General features: G+C 37.1%; 1 protein-coding gene across 4 annotated transcripts; it reads left to right on the forward strand.

Moving 5' to 3' along the window:
* The first annotated feature begins 29 nt into the window (after positions 1–29).
* AP4S1 (adaptor related protein complex 4 subunit sigma 1) lies at positions 30–20,863 on the forward strand. 4 transcript variants are annotated; one of them, XM_060759667.2, is made up of 6 exons: positions 30–157; positions 9,191–9,368; positions 10,126–10,212; positions 12,168–12,236; positions 15,118–15,129; positions 20,230–20,863. In XM_060759667.2, exons 2-6 carry the CDS (start codon positions 9,231–9,233, stop codon positions 20,356–20,358), a joined length of 435 nt encoding a protein of 144 aa, XP_060615650.1. In that variant the 5' UTR covers positions 30–157; positions 9,191–9,230; the 3' UTR covers positions 20,359–20,863. The 4 variants fall into 4 exon arrangements, with proteins under 4 accessions (XP_060615650.1, XP_060615639.1, XP_067318970.1 ...); XM_060759656.2 differs by lacking the exon at positions 30–157 and adding an exon at positions 163–246; XM_067462869.1 differs by lacking the exon at positions 30–157 and adding an exon at positions 264–454.
* The last annotated feature ends 346 nt before the right edge of the window (positions 20,864–21,209 follow it).

Here is a 21,209-nt window from a genome sequence, read left to right on the forward strand (position 1 = left end):
GGGAGTCTGAGGGAAGCCGGGGCGAGGAACGCGGGCGTGCGCGTGCGCGAGGGTGTCCGAGGGAAGCCGAGGCTAGGTGCGCGAGTGTCTGAGGGAAGTGTGCGTGCGCATGCGCGACCGTGTCTGAGGAAAGCTGAGGAGAGAGAAAGGGGGAGAGGTTTGTTCGCTCGCTCGCTCTTCTTGGGCGGGTTTGTTTTCTTTCCAATGTCATTCTTTTCCTCGGCCTCTCACCTGTTCCTCTATGAGGTAAAAAAGGGGCACAGCTAGCCTTTATCGCAGTCATAGTCCAGGTGTTTTGGACTAACAGCTGACCATATAATGTAGGTATGGGCAAACTTCGGCCCAGGTGCGCGAGTGTCTGAGGGAAGCGTGCGTGCGCATGCGCGACCGTGTCTGAGGGAAGCTGAAGAGAGAAAAAGAGGGAGAGGTTGGCTCGCTCACTCTTCTTGGGCGGGTTTGTTTTCTTTTCAATCTCATTTTCCTCGGCCTCTCACCTGTTCCCCTATGAGGTAAAAAAAGGGACAAAGCTAGCCTTTATAGCAGGCATGGGCAAACTTGGCCCTCCAGGTGTTTTGGACTAACAGCTGACCATATAATGCAGAATATAATATAATATATTATAGAATACATAGTATATATTAATTTTATATATATATATATAATACAATATTATATATATATATATATATATATAATAAAAATAAATATATGACCATATAATGCAGAATATCTCTGTCTACGAACCCACGCGCTCTCTTCGTTCATCTGGAGAGGCCCTGCTCATGATCCCACCTGCGTCGCAAGCGCGTTTGGTGGGGACACGAGACAGGGCCTTTTCCGTGGTGGCCCCCCGACTCTGGAACACCCTCCCCAAAGATCTTAGACAGGCCCCTACATTGGCAGTCTTCAGAAAGAACTTGAAGACGGCTGTTCCGATGTGCCTTCCCCGAATAGGAAACCTCCAATACCAAGTCCCATAAGCATTTTATTAAAGCTAAGACCGCCGCACACTGGACTTGCCCATAAGCCTCATATTCCACCTGTCACATCAGCACTTTTAACTCTTGTACCCTTACTCTGGCCCGGCCCAGTTTTATTTTGTCTTAGTGGATTGTTCATTGCTTGTTGTTTAGATTGCTTTAATTGTTTTTAATTTGCCTAGGTTTTGTATTGTTGTATTGTGTGTTGAGGCCTTGGCCTTTGTAAGCCGCATCGAGTCCTTCGGGAGATGCTAGCGGTGTACAAATAAAGTTTAATAATAATAATAATAATATATTTCTACAGTGTAGATAAGGCATGGGCAAACTTCAGCCCTCCAGGTGTTTTGGACTTCAACTCCCACAATTCCTAACAGCTGGTAGAAGAAAGAAATACCAGCTGTTAGGAATTGTGGGAGTTTGAAGTCCAAAACACCTATAAAGACATGGTTTAAAATTGACTGGGTAATATATAAAATGTTTAGGACCAGAAGTATTCTGATTTCATATTTTTAGAACTGCTATATTTATATTTGTGCATATATAATGAGCTCTTTTGGAGATTCAAGACTAAACACAAATGTGTTAATGTTTCATGTGCACCTTGTACATATACTCTGTAGGCAATTAAAAAAAATGATTTTGTGCGAAGTGTACATTGAACCCTCAGAAAGCCAAAAATGTCATTGTCATTTCTGAATTTTGGAAGATTTCAGAATTCTAGATAAGAGTTACTCAACCTGCTAATGTTTTACACTTGTGAAGTGTTTCAAAGTGTTCAAAATGCTCCTTGATAGTTCAGTACACATTAGCCATTATCCTCCACACTGCAGACATCGATATGAAATCTGAACACGATAGTACAGGATTTGCATCTCTGACTCTTTGCCATTTTCTTGCTGCCCTTTTCAAAAAATCAAGTCAACTTGACATGAAACTCTATAGTGTAAAATCACTCACACTCTCACAGCTTCTGGAAGCTGTAAAGAGGACTTTACTTGACAAAGGAACTGCCTGAAACATGAGAAGTAGATGTACATTATCTGGGCATGTGCAGAGTACATTCCCCACATGAAGAAGGCCTATGTCAGATGTTAACCTTTGCAGAAAAGTGGAACATTGCTGGTATTTCAGTTATCAGTGCCTCTTAAATGTTTGAACTGGCATTATACCCAGGAACACACTAAATATGACCTGTTATCATTCAAAAGATAGAGAAATGGAAGAAACGATGGGCTGTTGAAAATAATTTTTGCACTGTTAGTAAGTATTTAAATGACTGCAGACATCTACTTTCCATGCTTCAGTCCAATTCCCTTCTAAAGTCTCTTGCTTATAGTAATTTCACTTGCAGTTCATCATCTTTCAGGGGAAGCTACTGTTTATTGCCCCTTTCGTTCACTTAAAATGGTTTCCCTGATGCTGGGTTATGCCAGTAAAAGATTCTTGGCATTCCAATTGCATTCCTCACATGTCTGTAACTGACTTCTTGGATGGACAAGAAGGCCACTTCTCTCACCACATGTACTGTACACTTATTCTCTCCCCCAGGACATGAAGCAGATTGATTCTACCACTGCTGTTGTTATTATTACACTGTCACCAAAAGCAGCAAGGCAGCAAATAGAAACAAGTACAGGCAGCCAGCTACTGGTATCAAATTACTACTATGAATATGAGATTAAATTAAGCGAGGCTAACCTCTCACTGAATAAGGAGGCAGGGCTTTCTGAGTAATCCCTCGAGGGTAGCTTTGGAAACTCCATCTGTAGAAACTCCATTGTGGAGTTGTTTAAAGCAGAGTTAGAGCTTCAGGGAACATGCCTTCTTTGGCCTTTCACAAATTACTCAGTCCTCTTTACAGGCTGGCTCTGTTTCTTAAAAGGAAAAGCTTGATAAACAAACTATATATATGTTGCACTTTATATTTTCACAGAAAGAGCACTTAAAAGTAGGTTTTCTTTAACAAATGGTTCTTTAACAAATGGACTATGGTAAAGTGTCCTTTCCTGCTTTAAATTATTGAGCATAAGGAAGTCTCAAAAGAAATTTTGCTTAAGGTAATTAGACATTTAAGGCCACAGTCTTGAAATCAATGTATAAACTAGAATTAAATATTGCAATTACTGTATATACTCGAGTATAAGCCTAGCTTTTCAGCCCTTTTTTTAGGCTGAAAAAGCTCCCCTCGGCTTATACTTGAGTCAAGGTTATTTATTATTTTACTCTGCTATTAGCATTATTTTTATTTCATGTATTATTCTACTGTATTATTATTACATTTACAGTATTTTACCCTATTATTATTACTACATTTATTATTTTACTTTATTATTATTGCATTTATTATTTTACTCTATTATTACATTTATTATTCTACTCTATTACTACTGTTATTATTGCATTTCCATTATTTTACTTTATTATTATAATTATTATTATATTTATTATTTCACTCTCTTTATTATTGTTGGAAGGATACGTAAGTACATTTACATTGAAGATATGTAATGATTTAATCAGAATTGGGCAGTCTTATCTCAAATTACAGTTTTATGTAAATATTAAAAAACATTTCACCTTCTGATGCCTCAATTAATGTAATTTTATTGGTATCTGTTTTTACTTTGAAATTTACCTGTAGTGGTTGCATTTCCCACCCTTGGCTTATACCCGAGTCAATATGTTTTCCCAGTTTTTTGTGGTAAAATTAGGTGCCTCGGCTTATATTCGGGTTGGATTATACTCGAGTATATACGGTATATTTATATTTTAGCCTCTTTGAACACTGCCTTAGCTTCCATGGTAGGAAAAAGGTGACCCAAATCTGGTGTTGTTGAATATAAGGTGCTTCAAAATTAAGAAGACCTCAACATTATAATATTGTTTACAATTTATTTTGTGATCTGTGTTTAAGCTATATCTCACCTTTCAGTCACTATTCTGTCTCATCACAGAAGTGTCATAACTAAAGCTGCTAGCAATGACCACAATCCATTTTGTGGGATTTTAAAGGTTCTCTTGTGATTTGGAGTTGGAGCTGTTATAAGGAAAGAGGGCCTCCAATGCGCTGTTAAAAGACCTTAATATCCTCTAAGCAATTTTTGTCTTTATCTATAAATTATAGAAATATTAAGTTATTTTTTCACACTGTTAGTGATTAATGTTCAGTAAGCTCTCTGTAAGGAAACCCAGCACTCATCTATAAATAAAATCAAGCATGAGGCAAATGATAGAGCACAAAAGAATTCAGAGTCAAAGTTGGCAGTGAATTACACTGTGGTGGTCACAGCTACTCATAGTTATGTGTAATCCAAATGCAGCAAGAAATATTATGGTACCATGATAGAGGTATTTGCACTTCGAAGCCAGTAGGCTTTCTTGAGTGAAATTGTCCCATCTGCCGTTTTCTAGCTCCTATTTAGCTGCTTGACAGTGTAGATTAGTATTTAAAATTAAGACTATTATTTTGTATTTATTAATCTGGCTATTTCTGGGTAGATGTGCATAGGATCGTAGTGCTTATGGGCTATTTTTGTCCCAGCACTACCTTGGACTCCTCCAGGCTATCATTTTCTAGCAAAGGGGGAGGGCTTAATTGCTTCTTCTGAAACATCCAGGGGCAGTGATTTACCTTTTGAAAAGATTCTTTAACACTAAAGCAAAGATGCATTTGCCCTGGACAGAAACGTACACACTACAAATTTATATAGAAATTACAACAGTTTCTATGAATTTGCTTCTTCAGAAGGACCTTTGGGATTATTGCTTGGCCAGATCAGAGGCAAGAATACAAAAAAAAAGTTTTCTGCCACTCTCAAATCTGTTTTGTTTTTATTTCCTGTTCCCCTCTTTCCTTCCCCTCTTTTTTATTTTGCAGTCCATATACCTCCAGAGGGACCCGGAAATAAAGAAATGTGGCCCCCTGGACCTACAGTTACCCACTCCAATAATGACCCCATCTTTATGCCAGTATTTTGACTTATCCCTGCACACAGTTCTGGTCAATTCTTCCCCTGTACTGTTACACACATAGGGACACACAAAGTTGCTCTGTGTTCATAGCATCATTGTGACTTGCATGTCTGAAATAACCATCAAGAGATCAAATTCCAAAGGAGAGTTTTCATATTGTCTGTAATTAACTCAGAAGAAATACCATTCTGTTCACTCATGCAGTTGCCACTAATTGAGTAATAAACCACCAAGTATGTGTGACTTGGAACATGTGCCTTCAAGTAACCTGCCAACCCATGGCAATTTCATCAACTTCATAGGTTTTTCTAACGCACCAGAAGTGGTTTTACCAGTTGCTTCCTCTGAAATATAACCCACATTTGGCATTCTTTCATCCAAGCACTCACCAGAGCTGATGCTGCTTAGCTTCCAAAATCAGACAGGTTGGGCTTGCTCTGAACAAAAAAAGACTGCAAAATGTTAAGAGGCATGACTCAACCCTGGATACGGTTTCCCAAAGGAAAGGGGAAGATGGTATTTTCTTAAGAAGAACATATCTGTATTTGTGTAGTTTTACAGGACTGGGTTATTATTTATGTTTCAAAATTGAAACACTGTTGTGGAACATGGAGAAAATGAAATGTATTCTTTTTGTAGTTCATAATTCTAAAGCATTGATTTAAACAGTTTAAATTAAACTTAAAATTGCTGCCAATTTTCTTGAGTCCAGTTTTATAGCTGTATGACTTTCATATATTTAAGTATCAGTTCACAGTGATACTTGAGTTAGTTGCTTTGGATTAATTTTATCATGTTATAGGATTTATAGTATAGTCTAGGAGTAGGTAAAATTACTATGTGTATCTCTTACTAAGAATCCTAATCTGGATGACTTGAATAATTACCAGTCTAGACCTTTTCTATTGCTTGCAAGTAATATAATGAAGCACATGGCACCTGTTCAGCTCTGGGTATTCTTGGGCAATTCGAAGTTCTTGACCTATTTTAGTTGAGATAGAATTTTGGGAGCAGTTTAATTGTCTGAGAATAAGGTGAGAGATGTTTCAATCAGCAATGCTGAAAATTGTTGATTCCTCTAAGATAACTACTAGTGTGAGGACATGGAGATAAAAAAACCCACTGGTTTTGGCCCCATTTGATGGGTTGCTAGTAGAAGATAGTATGGGCAATGTGTACATTATCCTATGGGGATTCCCACAAAATTTCTTGAAAACAACATTTGTTAATCACATCTGTTACTTAAAAACTGGTAAGGTGAATGAAAATTGCAGTCTTGTACTGTGCTGAACATTTATTACAAGGTGTTCCAGGAAATGCCACATCATACTTACAGTCACCATTTTCCTGTTCTGTCTATATAACATAAACATAGAGCTTCTTGAACGATTTGATGAATGCATGCCTAAAGGCTAAATACAATTCCGTTTTTCTCTGAATAAAGCCCTTATAAAACTCAAGACAGTCATAAGGAAATTGTGGCTTTAAATTGTCATACCTGACTAAAGATCAAGTTTTGTGACCATTACTCATCTGAAAAGGATACTTATGTGAGTGTTCCTATTTACCAATTTCCTGTCATAATTGAGTGGACTACTTGTATAACCGGTTCACAAATTGCAGATGGTGACATTATGGTTGCTATTGTGGAGGACTATCTGAAGAGAAATAGTGTAATATCATCTTTGTATCTAGTATACTTGAACTCAGCTAAGGATTGGCTCAATCCACAGCATGTCAATACAGTACTCATAATAAAACAGTAACTAGGTGATAGACAGATTATTACATTTACTCTTTACAATTCACAGATAATGCTTTATTATTTATCTGTTATGAAATTTCCTCAGAAATAGTTCTATGCTTGGCTAACTTCAACCTTGTGGAGGTTCCTCTGAAGATGGCATCTATGGGAGAAGGAAAGGGAAGGGTACACTGCCCTGGGAAATTTTGAAGGAGCACTTTGTTCCAGAAAAACAGGAGGTCCTTCCTGCATGTTTCCAGTCAAAAACAATATGCATGTGCAGCTGAACTTAGAGATCAGTAATAAAAGGATATTGTATAGTTTCTACATATTTTATATTTTAAATATTATATTGTGGCTTTTAAAATATTTTAAAGTAAGAAAAATAGGTGTTAAAAACAAAAAAATGTTCATCGCGGTTGTGCTTAATACAGATTTCTCATATATATGACTTGAATGTATAATATAGTAATTGACTAGATTAATTCAAATGAGCGTGGAGCAGCAATGTAGCCAAGGAATAGACCAATAAAGACAGAAACAGAAGTTACAGTTGCCAGAATGAGCATCTGGCAGGATGAATTGGTGCCCTAACAGGTTGTTTTTATGTAGAGCTGGATATAGTTAGAAAGGTAGAACAGAAATAAAAATGTGAAAATAATAGATTAGAGGACTAATCCATTTTTTTCAGAGGAAGAGAGATTGGGGCAATAGATATCTGTTCTAGATTTATGAGTTTTGCTTTGATTCTGTAGTAGAAAGACCTTGAACATTCCCTTAATATTGACAAGTTTTTAGATTTTTGGGGGGGAAATTTGGATGTTCCAGTAGGCTTAACCAATGACTGGGGAGTCTGAAAGCTGCATTCCAAAACACTTTGTGCACCTAAGCTTGAAAACAGATCTAGAGATAGGAATATGGTGACTGTGTTACTGATGGCATCAAATGCTTAGGGTAGTTAAAAAGTGATAGTGAAAACTCAAATTTCTTGGCAAACGATTTTTTGTTGTGTACCTTCACATTGTTTCTGACATATAGTGATCCTCAGGTGAATTTATCTCAGGGTTTCCTTGACATTATTTACCTTATTTGTCTTTCTCTGAAGCTGGGAAAGTGTAACTTGTCCAAGGTCAATGAGCAGTGATTAAAATGCTCATCTTCAGAGTCATAGTTCAGTGCTGAAACCACTAGTCCATTTTCTCCCTCTAAATAAGAATAGAAGAATTACCTTATATTACATTCATGTCCTGTTAGTGGGCTTACTAAAAATAAATTATTGGCCATTGTGTGGACAGAATTCTGAACTGAATAGGCACTTGATCTGATCCAGCAAGGTTTTTTTTTATTGTTCCTACAACACTTGAAGTAACATACAGCTGCCACAACTAGAAGCAGCAATAGCATAATGGTCCATGAATTTACTTAATTCTCTTTTAAAACCACCCAGGTTATTACTACATCTTTGAGAAGCAAATTATGAAATTTAAATATATATATTTGAAGATAATATTCTCAGTTCTAGTTGTTGGTGAACACAGTAGGAAAGTGTTTTTATGCTTTTATCTTCATTATGGATTATCCAGCTGGGATTATATATATTTTGATGTGATCTGGCACAGTTTGTATGACCTTATTCATGAAGTTTCATTTATGTGTCACATTTGAATTACATTTTTTTCTTTCCAGAAGTTTAGTATGATATACAATGATTTATTTCATTGTATCTTCACAATAATCTGGGCAGTAGAATACACTGATGTAAAATACCTTTCCCAGAATGACCCAGCAAGATATTAGATGTTGTGCAGTGTGTAGAATCTTAAGTGCTTGTGATAGGATATTGCCAGTTTCTTTCTCTTATCTTTCTGGAGTTGTATCATGAATCCATCTAGAATTAATCAGAATAAATGGAAACACATTATATAAATAGCCTGGTATTGTGACACACACACACCTCCTGGTCTTTTTGTAAGCCCAGCTAAATGTCCCTAAAATGTTCCTGACAGGTATTTTCAGTGCAAGCCAACATCTTCACCTTTTTCTGCTTTTCTATCTTTCAGTAGATGTCTCTGTTGGTGGCACATTAATGCAGAGATAAAAAGCTTTCTATTTTCTAGCCTTTCAATTTTTTCTAGAACATCATTCTTCCACAGTAACATTGGCTCTGTGATTTCCTCCCACATGCCTGCTAAACATATCTTCCTTGGTGGAATTTGCATGATGGGGAGGGCTTCTGCATTTGAAAATACCTGCTACAATGATTTGGCTTGTAAATCATTTGGTAGCTAATGTTGTTTGAGAATAGCTCCCATCTATTTGCCAATTAGTTTGAATAGGCTGTGTACCTTCACCCATAAGCATTATTTGACTGCTTTCTACAATCCTGGGCTGAGGAACTTCAACTCTAATCCCAAAGCCAATTCATGAGAACAGTTCAGTTTCTGATACTTTCACATAATTGGAATTTTGATCTCTTTGATCTCTTCCCTTTCAGTTTTGTATGCTTGCAAGGAATAGAGAGTAGACAACAAAACATGATCAAATTTTTTCTGATGGTGAATAAACAAGGCCAAACAAGGCTCTCTCGTTATTATGAATACATGGACCTTCATAAACGGACAATATTGGAAACAGAAGTAATCAAGCAATGCCTTTCCCGTTCAAAGGAACAAGTACGTCTTATTCTTTTGTAGATGTTCTTGAGTTGAGTTATATGTGATTGTGGTAAATCTATGGTGTTAATCTTGGGTTACCATGTAACGTGGAAGTGTGTGTGTGTGTGATTAAAATACAAAATACACATGTTCAGATGTGATACTGAATCTACTAGACAACACCAGCAGCAGCATTTTGTTCCAGACAGGTTTTCTTTCAACATCAAAACCTGGGTAAGGGAAAAGGACATTTTGAAGAATGAACTTGGTGTTGCATGGGATAGGGTGGAGGTTTAAAATATTTTATCTTGTGATATACAGTCAGCCCATTCCCATTCACTGACATTAGGGACACATGGCCCAAGTGAAAGTTTAAAACTTCAAATTAATAAATTGCTATTTTTTACTCTAACAGAACATCTCTCTAGGTATTTCTAGATCTACCAGCACAAGTCTATGATCAACTTCTGCTGCTGACTCTAGATTTGCATTAGAATGCCTAGAGATTTTAAGAGAGTTGTTCTCTATAGATATCTCTAGGTCTTCAAGCCTGAAGGGCGGAAGTTGACCATAGAGTCACAATGGAAGATGTAGAGAATATTAGCAAGAACATTTCAAATCAAATCTGTTAATAATCAAATCTGCAAGTCAAAATCGCAAATGTGGAGGAGTGACTGTAGTAGACTTAAACATTCAGTGAGCAGACATATACCAACAAATGTGTCTGTCATGAATTAATACATATGCATCCCTTTTCCTTTGTGTTTTTCTTTAGTGTTCCTTCATTGAGTACAAAGATTTTAAGCTGGTATACAGGCAATATGCTGCTCTTTTCATAGTGGTTGGAATTAATGAGACTGAGGTATGTATTTGTTTCTTAATTATGTAAAGATTAATACAAACATCATTCCAAGGACATGTTTATGCATGCTTGTTTCTTTACCCTGTTTATTATCCAGTACTATTTTTTTTTGTTCCTTTCTGCACATGGTTTCCTCTACCATCACAGGAGCACAGTATAAAGTAGGGATGCAGAAGCTTTGATCCATGAGGAGAAGACTTCCAATTGACAGTGGATTATGGACCCTGAGATGCTTTCCAAATGGAAGTCCCTCCCTAAGCCAAACTAGAGGTGCCCCACCATACAGAACAATTCGATTTTCTTCGGAATGTTAGAAGCCATTTGTGGCAATAGTAATAGTTCTTCAACATTAAATGATGAGAAAACAATTAGATTTACAAATAACTGGAAACTAAGTCAAAACTAGCACTATCATTAAGCTAAAAGGAATACAGTTGAGTGGTATGAACCATAGCAGGAAAATCAGTTCTTTAGCAAACTAAGGAATCCTGCCACACCTCAAAGAACTAAGGACCCTTTCATACAACACATTTATGATGCTGTATTCCTCATTCACTGCTGTTGAAACATCCTATGGAATACTGGAATGTACCATCTGGGGAGTATATAGAATTGCCAACCAAGGAACCCTAATGTCCCACTGAACTACAGACCTCATTATTTATTTATTTATTTATTAATCAATTTTATATACCGCCACTCCCTGGAGTGGTTTACAATATACATATGAGATACATTTAAAATCAAAGAAAAATTTCAATTAACAAGATTCAAATGCCAGCCTAAATAAATAAGTTTTACAAGCTCTACGAAAAGAGCTCGTGTTTCCGCTGGCAAGGCATTCCACAGGTAAGGAGCTACTACTGTGAATGCTCTATGCCTAGTAGACATCAGGTGAAAGGTCCTAAAATTGGGAACTTCAAAGGAATTCTGATCGTCTGAATGGAGTGATCTCGGGCGTTGGTGAGGCTGAGGTGGTCCCTCAGGTACTCCGGCCCCAGGCCTTAAAAGTAAGAATCAGCACTTTGAAGGTAATCCGGTGCTCAATTGGCAACCAATGCAGTTGCTGCAAGATTGGAGTGATATGGCACCTCGCTGGAACCCCTGCGAGAAGCCGGGGGATTCCGTTTGATGTTGCTATGGCACTTAAAGTGAACTATAAAGTAAAAGTACCCTAAAAAGTTGGCATGAACTCTTGTAAGCAAGAATGTATGAGTAGTGACTTGGAACCTGTATGTCAAGAAGATGAATACTAGCTTGTAAAAATTATGTGTGAGCTAGCTTAAAAATTATGTGTGTGTTAGCTTGAATCCACATACATCTGTTAGCCTGATACTTTCTTGTGAACTGTAGTTGATTAGCTTCTGATTTCAGGATGTGTTTGTTCCATATGTTGACCAAAGCAATTCATCTCCACCAGACACACTTTCTAATGCATCGAATAAAATAGACTTTTGTCTGTGAAAGTTAAATGCTGCAAATTTGCTAAGGATTAATAGTTTGCTATTAGACTTTTTTTTTTTTTTTTGCAAATTGCATCTTGAACCGAAATATTAATATCTACATAGCAGCTTTTGCAGTGTATTTGCTTATGGATCTACCTACAAATCTTGGGGCCCAAGCAAGGGATAGAAGATACCTATTCTTTCCTTAGTAAATAATTGCAGGCAGTGGATGGGTGGAGCTTATGGCAGTGCAGAACTGCAAAACTCCATCTTTCCTTGACCCCTTGTGCATGCACACAAGAAGTGCAATATGAAGAAATTTCCAGAGTAGGAAATTTCCCAAAAGCATCCAGCAATCAGGGTTATAGATGTCTGCCTCCATTTTCAGGAAAACTTTTGCTTGAGTCTACCATTTTTTACTAGATCTGTAATCTATGTAAGAAATGCAAATGTAAAATGTTAGCAGATTATTCACTGGTTTCTTATCCCCCCCCCCCCCCCCAATTTCAGAATGAAATGGCTGTATATGAATTGATTCATAATTTTGTTGAGGTTTTGGACAAGTATTTCAGCAGAGTGGTAAGTATGATTTACAACCAAATACAATCTCTTTTTTCAGAAAGTTTTGGCAAAAATAATTATTCTTCTTTGTAAATGGAGCATCTTTTTGTGGCCAGGGCACAATCCTTTGGAAAGTAATGACTTTGAAGAGTTAGGTGCATATTATGTTGCCTTGTTCTAAACTTACAATTTTGTTCCTCTGCTTTCACCATTCGTTGTAGGCCGGTTTAGCTGAGCATCACTGTGGCCTGATTATTTCTGGTTTGCATGTGGTTTGCACATAGATTGCCATATAAACAAGAATTGCATGTTATTGTTAGGAGAATGCTTCAACATCTGATGCAGCCATGACACAGAAGGGAACAGTGTTTGCATGGATGAATTTATTTATTTATTTATTTATTTACTATTCTTGTATACCGCTGTATCAAATCACCAATCTTATATAATTAAGTCATGAAAAGAAAAAAGAAAAACCAATCCATACCAGGATTGCTAATTCATTATAGCCAACAATGGACTGTGTACATTAAAAATTGTGCTGAATAGATAGTGAGCACTGAAAGTTTTTATGGTACCAATCATCCTTTTGACAGGAGATGGGAACATGCATTCACCCTTCCATAGAGACAGTTGGCCTTGCACATAAAATCTTGACTGAAAAACTAACTGCATGAGCATCAGGTTTTAAATTCAGAGCCCTAGAATGAGTCAGATGGTACTTTTACTCAAGCAGGAAGCCATACTCCTGTTCTGGAAGCGAGACTACTAATACACACACACACACAGAGTTATATTTAATTCTATCCAATATTAGAAATAATTATAAAGCGTCCCATATGAAGTGCTTAAATGACCCAAATACACATCACTGCATGTTTATGAAATGTTAGTTTTGTAGCTGCCTTAAAAATGAAGGACAGTCTAAGCAAAAGTTGAAATCCTAATTTTCAGATGCTTCTGCTGGGGCACTAGGGAAGTACTATAACTGAATATAAGCCCTGTGAATCCCGTTAGAATGATAAATCCAGCACTTTGAAAGAATGCTTGAAACTAAAAGTACTAAGATGACAAATCGTCACCCTAGTAAAAAGCACTTGTTCTCTCCTTTCTCAGAATTTGTTCTTTTTCCCCCATCCATTACTTGGGACACTTCAAGAGTTCTACATTATTAAAGTATTAATTTAGTACAGTGAAAAGAGCTTTCATTTTTTAGGTTTTCACTAGTACTTCAGTCATGTATCGATTCTATTTGTTACATTCTGTTAAAATAGAATAATTCTTACTTTTCATTTCTCCCAGTTTAATAAAGTAGCAGTTCTGACCAGAGACAGTCCTTTGGGGAGGTATAAGTGGCACATTGTTATTGGATGACATCATTTCACCAATAGTCAATGTTTCCAAAATAGATACGTGGCATCTGTTGAAAATGCCAAAGGCAAGTATAGGGAAAAGGTGTCTGAAACAGGTGTACAGATTTTCAGAAATATTTGTGATCCTCCTTACATGGCAATAAATTATACACACACACACACACACATGTATAAAATGTTCCCTGCACACAGCGAGATACACTTGTCATGGCTACTTTTAATATTGCATTGCCATTGCTAAATACCACACCAGCATAAATATATTGAGCATTATTGTCTCAAATTATTCAGATTTGTAGGAATGAAAAAAAAATTGACAGACTAAGGACCAGGGTGCCATTAAAAAGGTAAAATAATTGGAAAGTTCTAACAAAAATCATGCTTGAGAAAACCCAAGAATGTTATTTACTCTGCATTGGTCTTGCAGATTATGGTTTCCTCTTCTTATAAACATGTCAAATAGATTATAGGTGTCAACTATGTCAGAGAACAAAGCAGGTACCAGTATGCCATCCCAAAACATAATTGTTATGGTGAACAGCATGCAGATTAAATGTAGAAGTCTTATGAAGAAGATGGAGTCGGTGACTAATATGAAAATAGCTTCCAGTCTACTCAATGCATTTATTTATTTATTTATTTATTTATTATTTCAAATATTTGTACCCCGCCCTTCTAACCTTCTAAGGATGTTTGTTGAACTGAGGCCTTTTTTTTAGTTTCAGCTAAAGAAACAACAAACAGTCTTTTCTTCTTCTGAACCTATTGTAGTCTCTGAATCTTGAAAAAGACTGAGCAAGGCTGTATCATGAAATTGTTGAGGGTGGGAAAGGGGTCTACAGAAGAAATGAGTTGAATTTTGGGCTCCTCAATCAGTTAACATGAAAGTATAACCCACTATTATGGATTGCACCTTCATGGTAACTACAAGACTTTCATTCTCTGGAGGAAAGAGGTGATTTATTCAAATTCCTCATGCCACTCCCATTAACACTTCACTGGCTACTCGGTAAACAAACCATCTGGAGCAGCTTTTGTAACCAGGTTTGGGATGGAGTGGTGTTGATGAATATCATCTCCTCCACTCTTCTTCCCACAAGAATTTCAACTAGAATTGTGACTTTTCAGCAAACAGAAGGAAATATTCTGTTAACTGAAGAGCATGTCTTGATTCAGCTCTGTATTCTTTGGGTTGATAAAGAGAGAGTCTTGAACATTGAGGAGAAATGCCTGATGATGTCAAACCAAAAGAAAATTGCTCAGTTGGATTTCCTGTCATCAGAGGCTTCAATTCTCTTTGTAGTGTATGCCTCATCCCAGTCATAGCAATCGGCATAGTAAACAAAGAGATCATTATTTTTACAATAAAGAGGAACTGAAAGCAGCTGCAAATGATGTGTGGTTATTTTGATCCCTCAAGCTGAAAATGGTATGCAGAAGAACTGAAATCATGGTTGTGCAGTGATCTAATGCCAGTCTTATGCTGTTTCTGAAACTATTTTTGTTTTTGTTTTTAAACCTTCCAGAGCGAATTAGATGTATCCTTTTGGTTCAGTGATGTTGCCTCAGGTGGGCATGCAATGGATTTAAAGTGGTGCCATACTTTGGTTTAGCCTGTAGGCAGATGAGCTGGAGTATGTAGACCAATAGATGTATCTAAATAACAATATTGGGTAAGTAAATTGTGAAGGTCACAGATGTGTGTAGAAAAATGAAGGCGTTGTGTTTATAGATGCCAGGTTCTTCCTTTTGTAGTTTTATACACAAATTAGTATGAGAGAATGCAAAGAGATGGTTTTAACAAACTTCTTTCATAATATAGATAATCATATTAATTAGAAGAATGACTTATTTCCATAATTAAAGCCCAGTTTTGTGTTCTCTCATGTTTGGACATACATTTGGCAGGGCACACAAACTTTATCAGTAGTTGCATCCAGGAAAAAGAGATGTGACTGGCTCCCTCTCCCTCTCTCTTGGGTTTTGGGAGGGCAGCCAATATTTTGTTTCACCGTTATTTTAATCTCCTTGCTCATCCTGTTGCAGTGATACATTTTAAAATAGAAACAATTATCTTATGCTCATCTTATATATAGTATATTTAATAATTTATTTACAGCTTAATTAATTAGTTTCTTTCGTAGTGGCAGCGGACACCTGCAGTGTGGTGTCCCAGTCAATCAAAATTTTGGCCAATCAAAAAAATGCTTGAGGTTTCTTCTGATGGGATGACAATATCTGTGGTTCAGCTCTATGGCTCTCTAATTCTTAAGTTTATACATCTGTTTCATATATGCCTCACTCTGAGTACCTCTGTAAAAGATTTCCATGCCAAATGCTTTTCTCAAACTTCCGATGCATTTTTTTCCTTATAGCTGCTCCCTCAACCCTTGATATTTTTCTTTTTATACTTTCTTCATCTCTTTTCCTTCCTGAGTTTGAAAAAATCTTTTCTCCTGCTGACTTCATGGAAATGCAAAAGGAGAGAGTTAACTATGTTAGACATGTTGGAGGACTCGACATATCTTTTCTCATCCTGGGGTTGGAAGATTTATTTCTATTTTTCTGTATTCTATAATTATTTTGTATTTGTTTCTTCTGTCCACCCTGCTGAACTCCTTAAATTATGCAAAATTCAAGATGTTAAAAGTGGTGTCTGAAGCTAGATAATTAAAGGATGATAATACTCTCCTAAATGCATGCTAAATATGATCTGTTTGTTTAGGGAAGCAGATTGCGTAATGAGAGGGAGGCTCCCTTATAAGAGCATCTTAATGGAGGTTAGGCTTCATCTAATTAAGAATACAAATGCAATAGGATGCTTCCAATATTGAAACCGTATCAAAACAAAAGCCATGCGCCTTTATAAATGGCTTGAATTAAAACCTTTTCTCCTATAGCTGAAAATCAAAAGTGTTGCTACTTGGAACTTCAGTATATTTGACAAGTCCCAGCTTTGTACATGGCAGAGTGGGTGGAATCATATTAAGCTCTTGAAAACAACTGCAGTAGGCGCTGATTTCTAAGAGAGATGAATCATTTTTTTATAAAGAAGATTACAAAAGTGACAGTTGAAACTTATCACAGCAATTTTGTGGGGCAAAATCATGATCTCGAGTGGGAGTAGTTAAAAATACATTGACTTACCAAAGTTCAGATTGGTTTTCTGCTGTTAACAGGAATCCAGCTTTGTGGGAGGATTAATTCAGGTTAGAGTCAAGAGAACAGTTAGTTAACCTCATGAAAATTAAAACATAAGATGCTGTGATTGAGCAAATACAAATTGCCATCTAGGCTGCAGTCCCATGCACTTACCTGAAAATAAGGTCCATTGAACAGTCTGGGACTGACCTCTATATAAAGACACATAGACTGCAAAGTGGGGAGGGGAAATACTTTTGTACTACAAGTTTTGTAATTCCTTAGTCAGCATGGTAATAGTGTGCTTTCCTGGAAATAAATCTAAAGTAAAATTTCCAAACTCTGAAAGTTGTTGATTTTAGCCTTGAAATATACTTTACAGTTGGATTCACATGGTGATAATGATTATTATTTCTTACCCATAGCTAAACACATAATCTTAAAAACATTCAATTAAAATATAGTTAAAACAAGTAATCATAAAAACAGTCAGGAAAATGCATATATTAAACATATTTCTACAAAATACATTAAAATACATGGAACAAAGATGAAAGTACAGTAGACAAAAACATGAATTTAAAATATTATTATTTATTATTTATTTACAGTATTTATATTCCGTCCTTCTCACCCCGCAGGGGACTCAGGGCGAATTACAATGTACACAAACATTCAAAAACACACAACACACATAGACTGTCAGTCAGAGGCTATTTAACTTTTCTGGCCGCCAGGGGAGCTGTCACTTTCATCGTCCATCTTCGACACTGATGAAGTACTTCCACATTCCCCGCATGCTTTTTGCCGGAGTGCTTTGCTGGAGTCTTTTTTTTATGGCCTCGTAAATTAGTTAAATTAGCCTCCCCACACATAGGTGGTACCTAATTTTCCTACTTGACAGATGCAACTGTCTTTTGGGTTGCAAAGGTCGACAACAAGCTTAGTCAGCATGGTAATAGTGCTTACTTCGACCCTGGCTGGCTTCATACTCATGGCCTTTTGGTCAGAAATGATCTTAATGCAGCTGACACTCAGCCAGCTGCGCCACAGGACTGGTGCAATATTCTGCATCATATCCAGTTTTTGCCATCTAATTTGAGCCTAACTGCATTATTGCATATATGTTAAAACATGTTCAGGTCCAGATACTACAGAGACATATTCTGATTGAAGCAAACAGTTTGAGTGACTGAAATAGCCATGCAACTCACTGGGCAAAAGGCTACTATGCTAGGAGGTGATACATCTGACTATGTGATATCCCCAAAATAGTAAGTGTACAAATCGTGTTTGTGCATGTCTTATGAAATACATGGTGTCCCAAAAGTTTCCATAGATAGGAAACATTAATAAACTCATATATGTGCGCGCACACACACACAAATATATATTTGCAGAAAATTCTGAGAATAATATTTTGAATACAAAATACTTGGTGTGTACAGGCATTCCCTGAGTAATAAACATCTGATTTCCAAACAACTCATAGTTAAGAATGGGAGTGAGACAACAGGAAGTGAGAGAAATCTACCCCTAGCAAAGGAAATTCACTTCTGAAAGAGTCATTAGGGGAAAAAGGTGTCTCACTTAAACTTTATGGCCAATCTTTATTTCCACAACAAGTCAATTATCCAATTATCACAGGGACTGAAAGTGAGGGGAAATCTGAATCTGAACAGAGGCACAGAGAGCAAAACAAACACCACGAGGGTGTTAACGCCTCCTTCAGAGCTTACTTGGTTAGTGTTACACTTAAAATGTACCTGTTCCGAGTTACATACAAATGCAAATTAAGAACAAACCTGAAGAACCTGTCATGTTTGTAACTTGAGGACTGCCTGTAAATTATATATGCATCTTATTTCCTATTACCGTTGGGGTCTAGTGGATAGACCTGAGATCAAATTTCAAATTGGTTGTATTCAGAGTGGGAATTCGGCCCATCAAATTCCAACTCCCAACTGCAAAAAAGGAAGCAATTATTCTACTGGCTCAAAAAACACCGGAAATGTTTATATGAAGTACTGTACTGTATAGCCATTCACAATCTTTTTTGATTGCATCATAATCTTAAAGTCAAGATCTTTCCGGAAGTTACTATGAATTGTCTGCTGCACAACGATAGTTTGGTTTTTAAAAACTATTTGATTTTTGCTTCATTTTTTGAGTACGATAGAGAGAATTTGTGGAGAATTGGCATTAATTAACCAGAAGTCTTTCAAAAGTCAATGCAGCTCCTAAAAGAGTTAAGCAGATCCTTTGACCACTTGCCAAGAGCACGATGGGCAAACAAGGGAGGAATGGGCTGTGTAGAAAGGGACTGTCTGTGAGCTGCAGTCACTTGATTCTCAATAGCAGATGAAGTACTTGCTGGTGGAATGAAGAGCAGCTAGTTGTGGAATGCTGCCCAGCCGGGTGGGGCTCCCTTGTATCTCACTGGGAGCAAGAGGAAACCTCTCTGGGCTTCCTGTCATATCATCAACCACCAGTTATCTCCACATAATCTTTTAAAAACACTAGACTGTAAGATGGAATGTGCCTGACATCAAATGCCAACCCAGGAAAACAAACCGGCTTTTGAAGCGGAGATCTTTCTCTACTCCATTTTGTAAGCTTGTTGAGTCTGGAGAGGTATTTGAGCAATAATAATAAAAATTAATACAGAATTCATGCAAGGTGTGCGAGAGCTGAATTGGCACTGAAATATTCCTTTACAACTTGATTTTTATGACACAGGGCACCTTTCTTTACTTCCACTTAATGTGCCAGATAATCATTTGGTGCACAAAGAAGAAAATGAATGGATACATTCTATGTAAGAAGTCAGCAGGTTATAGTGGTCTGACTCCGAGGGTCCATCCAGGCTTTGAATCTCTTTTCAGCCATGGATACCCACTGTATGCCCTTGAGCATGTCATGTTCTTTCGGACTTAGAGAAAGGCAGTAGTAAATGTCCTCTGAATAAGCCTTGCCAAAAAAGGCTTGAGGGAGCTATAAATCAAATTGCAGAGCTACAGCAACAAGAAGTTTTAAACAATAATAGATTCTCAAGTACTTGGGATATTTTTGACAATAGTTTTTCAAGATATACCAAGAAAGAACATTAGATATGTGCATTTTCTTTGAATATCTTACACTGTTGAGAGAATATTCTCTCAAAACACGGTGCCTCTTCATTTCCACCTGTTATCAGATTGCCTGATAACAGGGGTTCAGAGAAAACGAGGGGCTAGTGAACTTTTTACTTCATTCTATATTGACTTGAGTCTTATTCAGTTGGTCTGTTATCTAGGTTAACTAAATGTACAATTAGACTAGTAGGCCTGACTAGCATCATAAACTATGAGCATTATATAGTATTATCTTTTATGAAATCTGAGTTTCGTTACTGTAATTTTGGCATAGTTACTGAAAAGTTTCAAATTCCAACCATGTAATGTGTTAATCAAATTAAATGTTCTGATGAAGTCATCCTTAACTTGATATTTACACAGATCATGTTCAAATTAGACAGAGTACACATAATTTTGGATGAAATGGTTCTAAACGGTTGCATTGTAGAAACTAACAAAACAAGAATTCTTGCACCTCTACTTGTTCTTGACAAAATGGCTGAAAGTTAGCAAGACTACGGCAGCGAAGCATACCACATTCTTCAGACACAAAGAAGAATTAACTCTTTGGGACTCCAGTAATTTTTGTCCACATTGTGGATTTTTTTCCATGTCAGGAGCGACTTGAGAAACTGCAAGTTGCTTCTGGTGTGAGACAGTTGGCTGTCTGCAAGGACGTTGCCCAGGGGCGCCCGGATATTTTGATGTTTTACTATTCTTGTGGGAGGCTTCTCTCATGGGGAGCTGGAGCGGACAGAGGAAGCTCATCCATGCTCTCCCAAGATTCGAACCTCTGAACTGATGGTCTTCAGTCGTGCCAGCACAAGATTTTAACCCATTGTGCCACCAGAGGATCCTGTGATATGAATTGACTTTATTTAGTTTAAAAGTACCTACCCAGTGCTCTCTCCCTGTGAAAATATGTACTATTTTAAATATAACAAAAGTATAGCATGTATATTTTGTGTTTTCTGTAATTCCGTTAAGGTAAGAAATAAATCTTTATATTTCTAAATGTCTTTTTTTTTGGGGGGGGGGGGGAGGGATCTAGGTTTCACATTTAAAGCCTGTCTGACAACTGTTCCTTAAAAAGCTAGATCTGGCTATGTAATTACCTCCCATTTGGATGAGTGTAACATGCTCTATATAGGGCTACTTTTAAAGAGTGTTGTGAAATGTCAGCTAGTTCAAAGACCTGTGACAAATTGCTAACTGGAGCAGGTCACAAGAACCATGATTTTCCCCTGTTAAAACAGCTCCATTGGCTCCCAGTTTGTTTCCGGGCGCAATTCAAAGTGCCAGTTGTGAGCTATATGGCTCAGGCCTAGGCTGATGGGCAGACTATCTGCCAGTGTGTGTTT

Source organism: Anolis sagrei, chromosome 1 (assembly GCF_037176765.1).
Source record: "Anolis sagrei isolate rAnoSag1 chromosome 1, rAnoSag1.mat, whole genome shotgun sequence".
NCBI lineage: Eukaryota > Metazoa > Chordata > Lepidosauria > Squamata > Dactyloidae > Anolis > Anolis sagrei.

Bases quoted from the DNA above. Each gene is read 5' to 3' on its own strand.
- AP4S1 (XM_060759656.2), top strand. The intron at 9,369-10,125 runs GTACGTCTTATT...GTTTTTCTTTAG, and splicing joins TTTCCCGTTCAAAGGAACAA to TGTTCCTTCATTGAGTACAA. The intron at 10,213-12,167 runs GTATGTATTTGT...CCCCAATTTCAG, and splicing joins TTGGAATTAATGAGACTGAG to AATGAAATGGCTGTATATGA.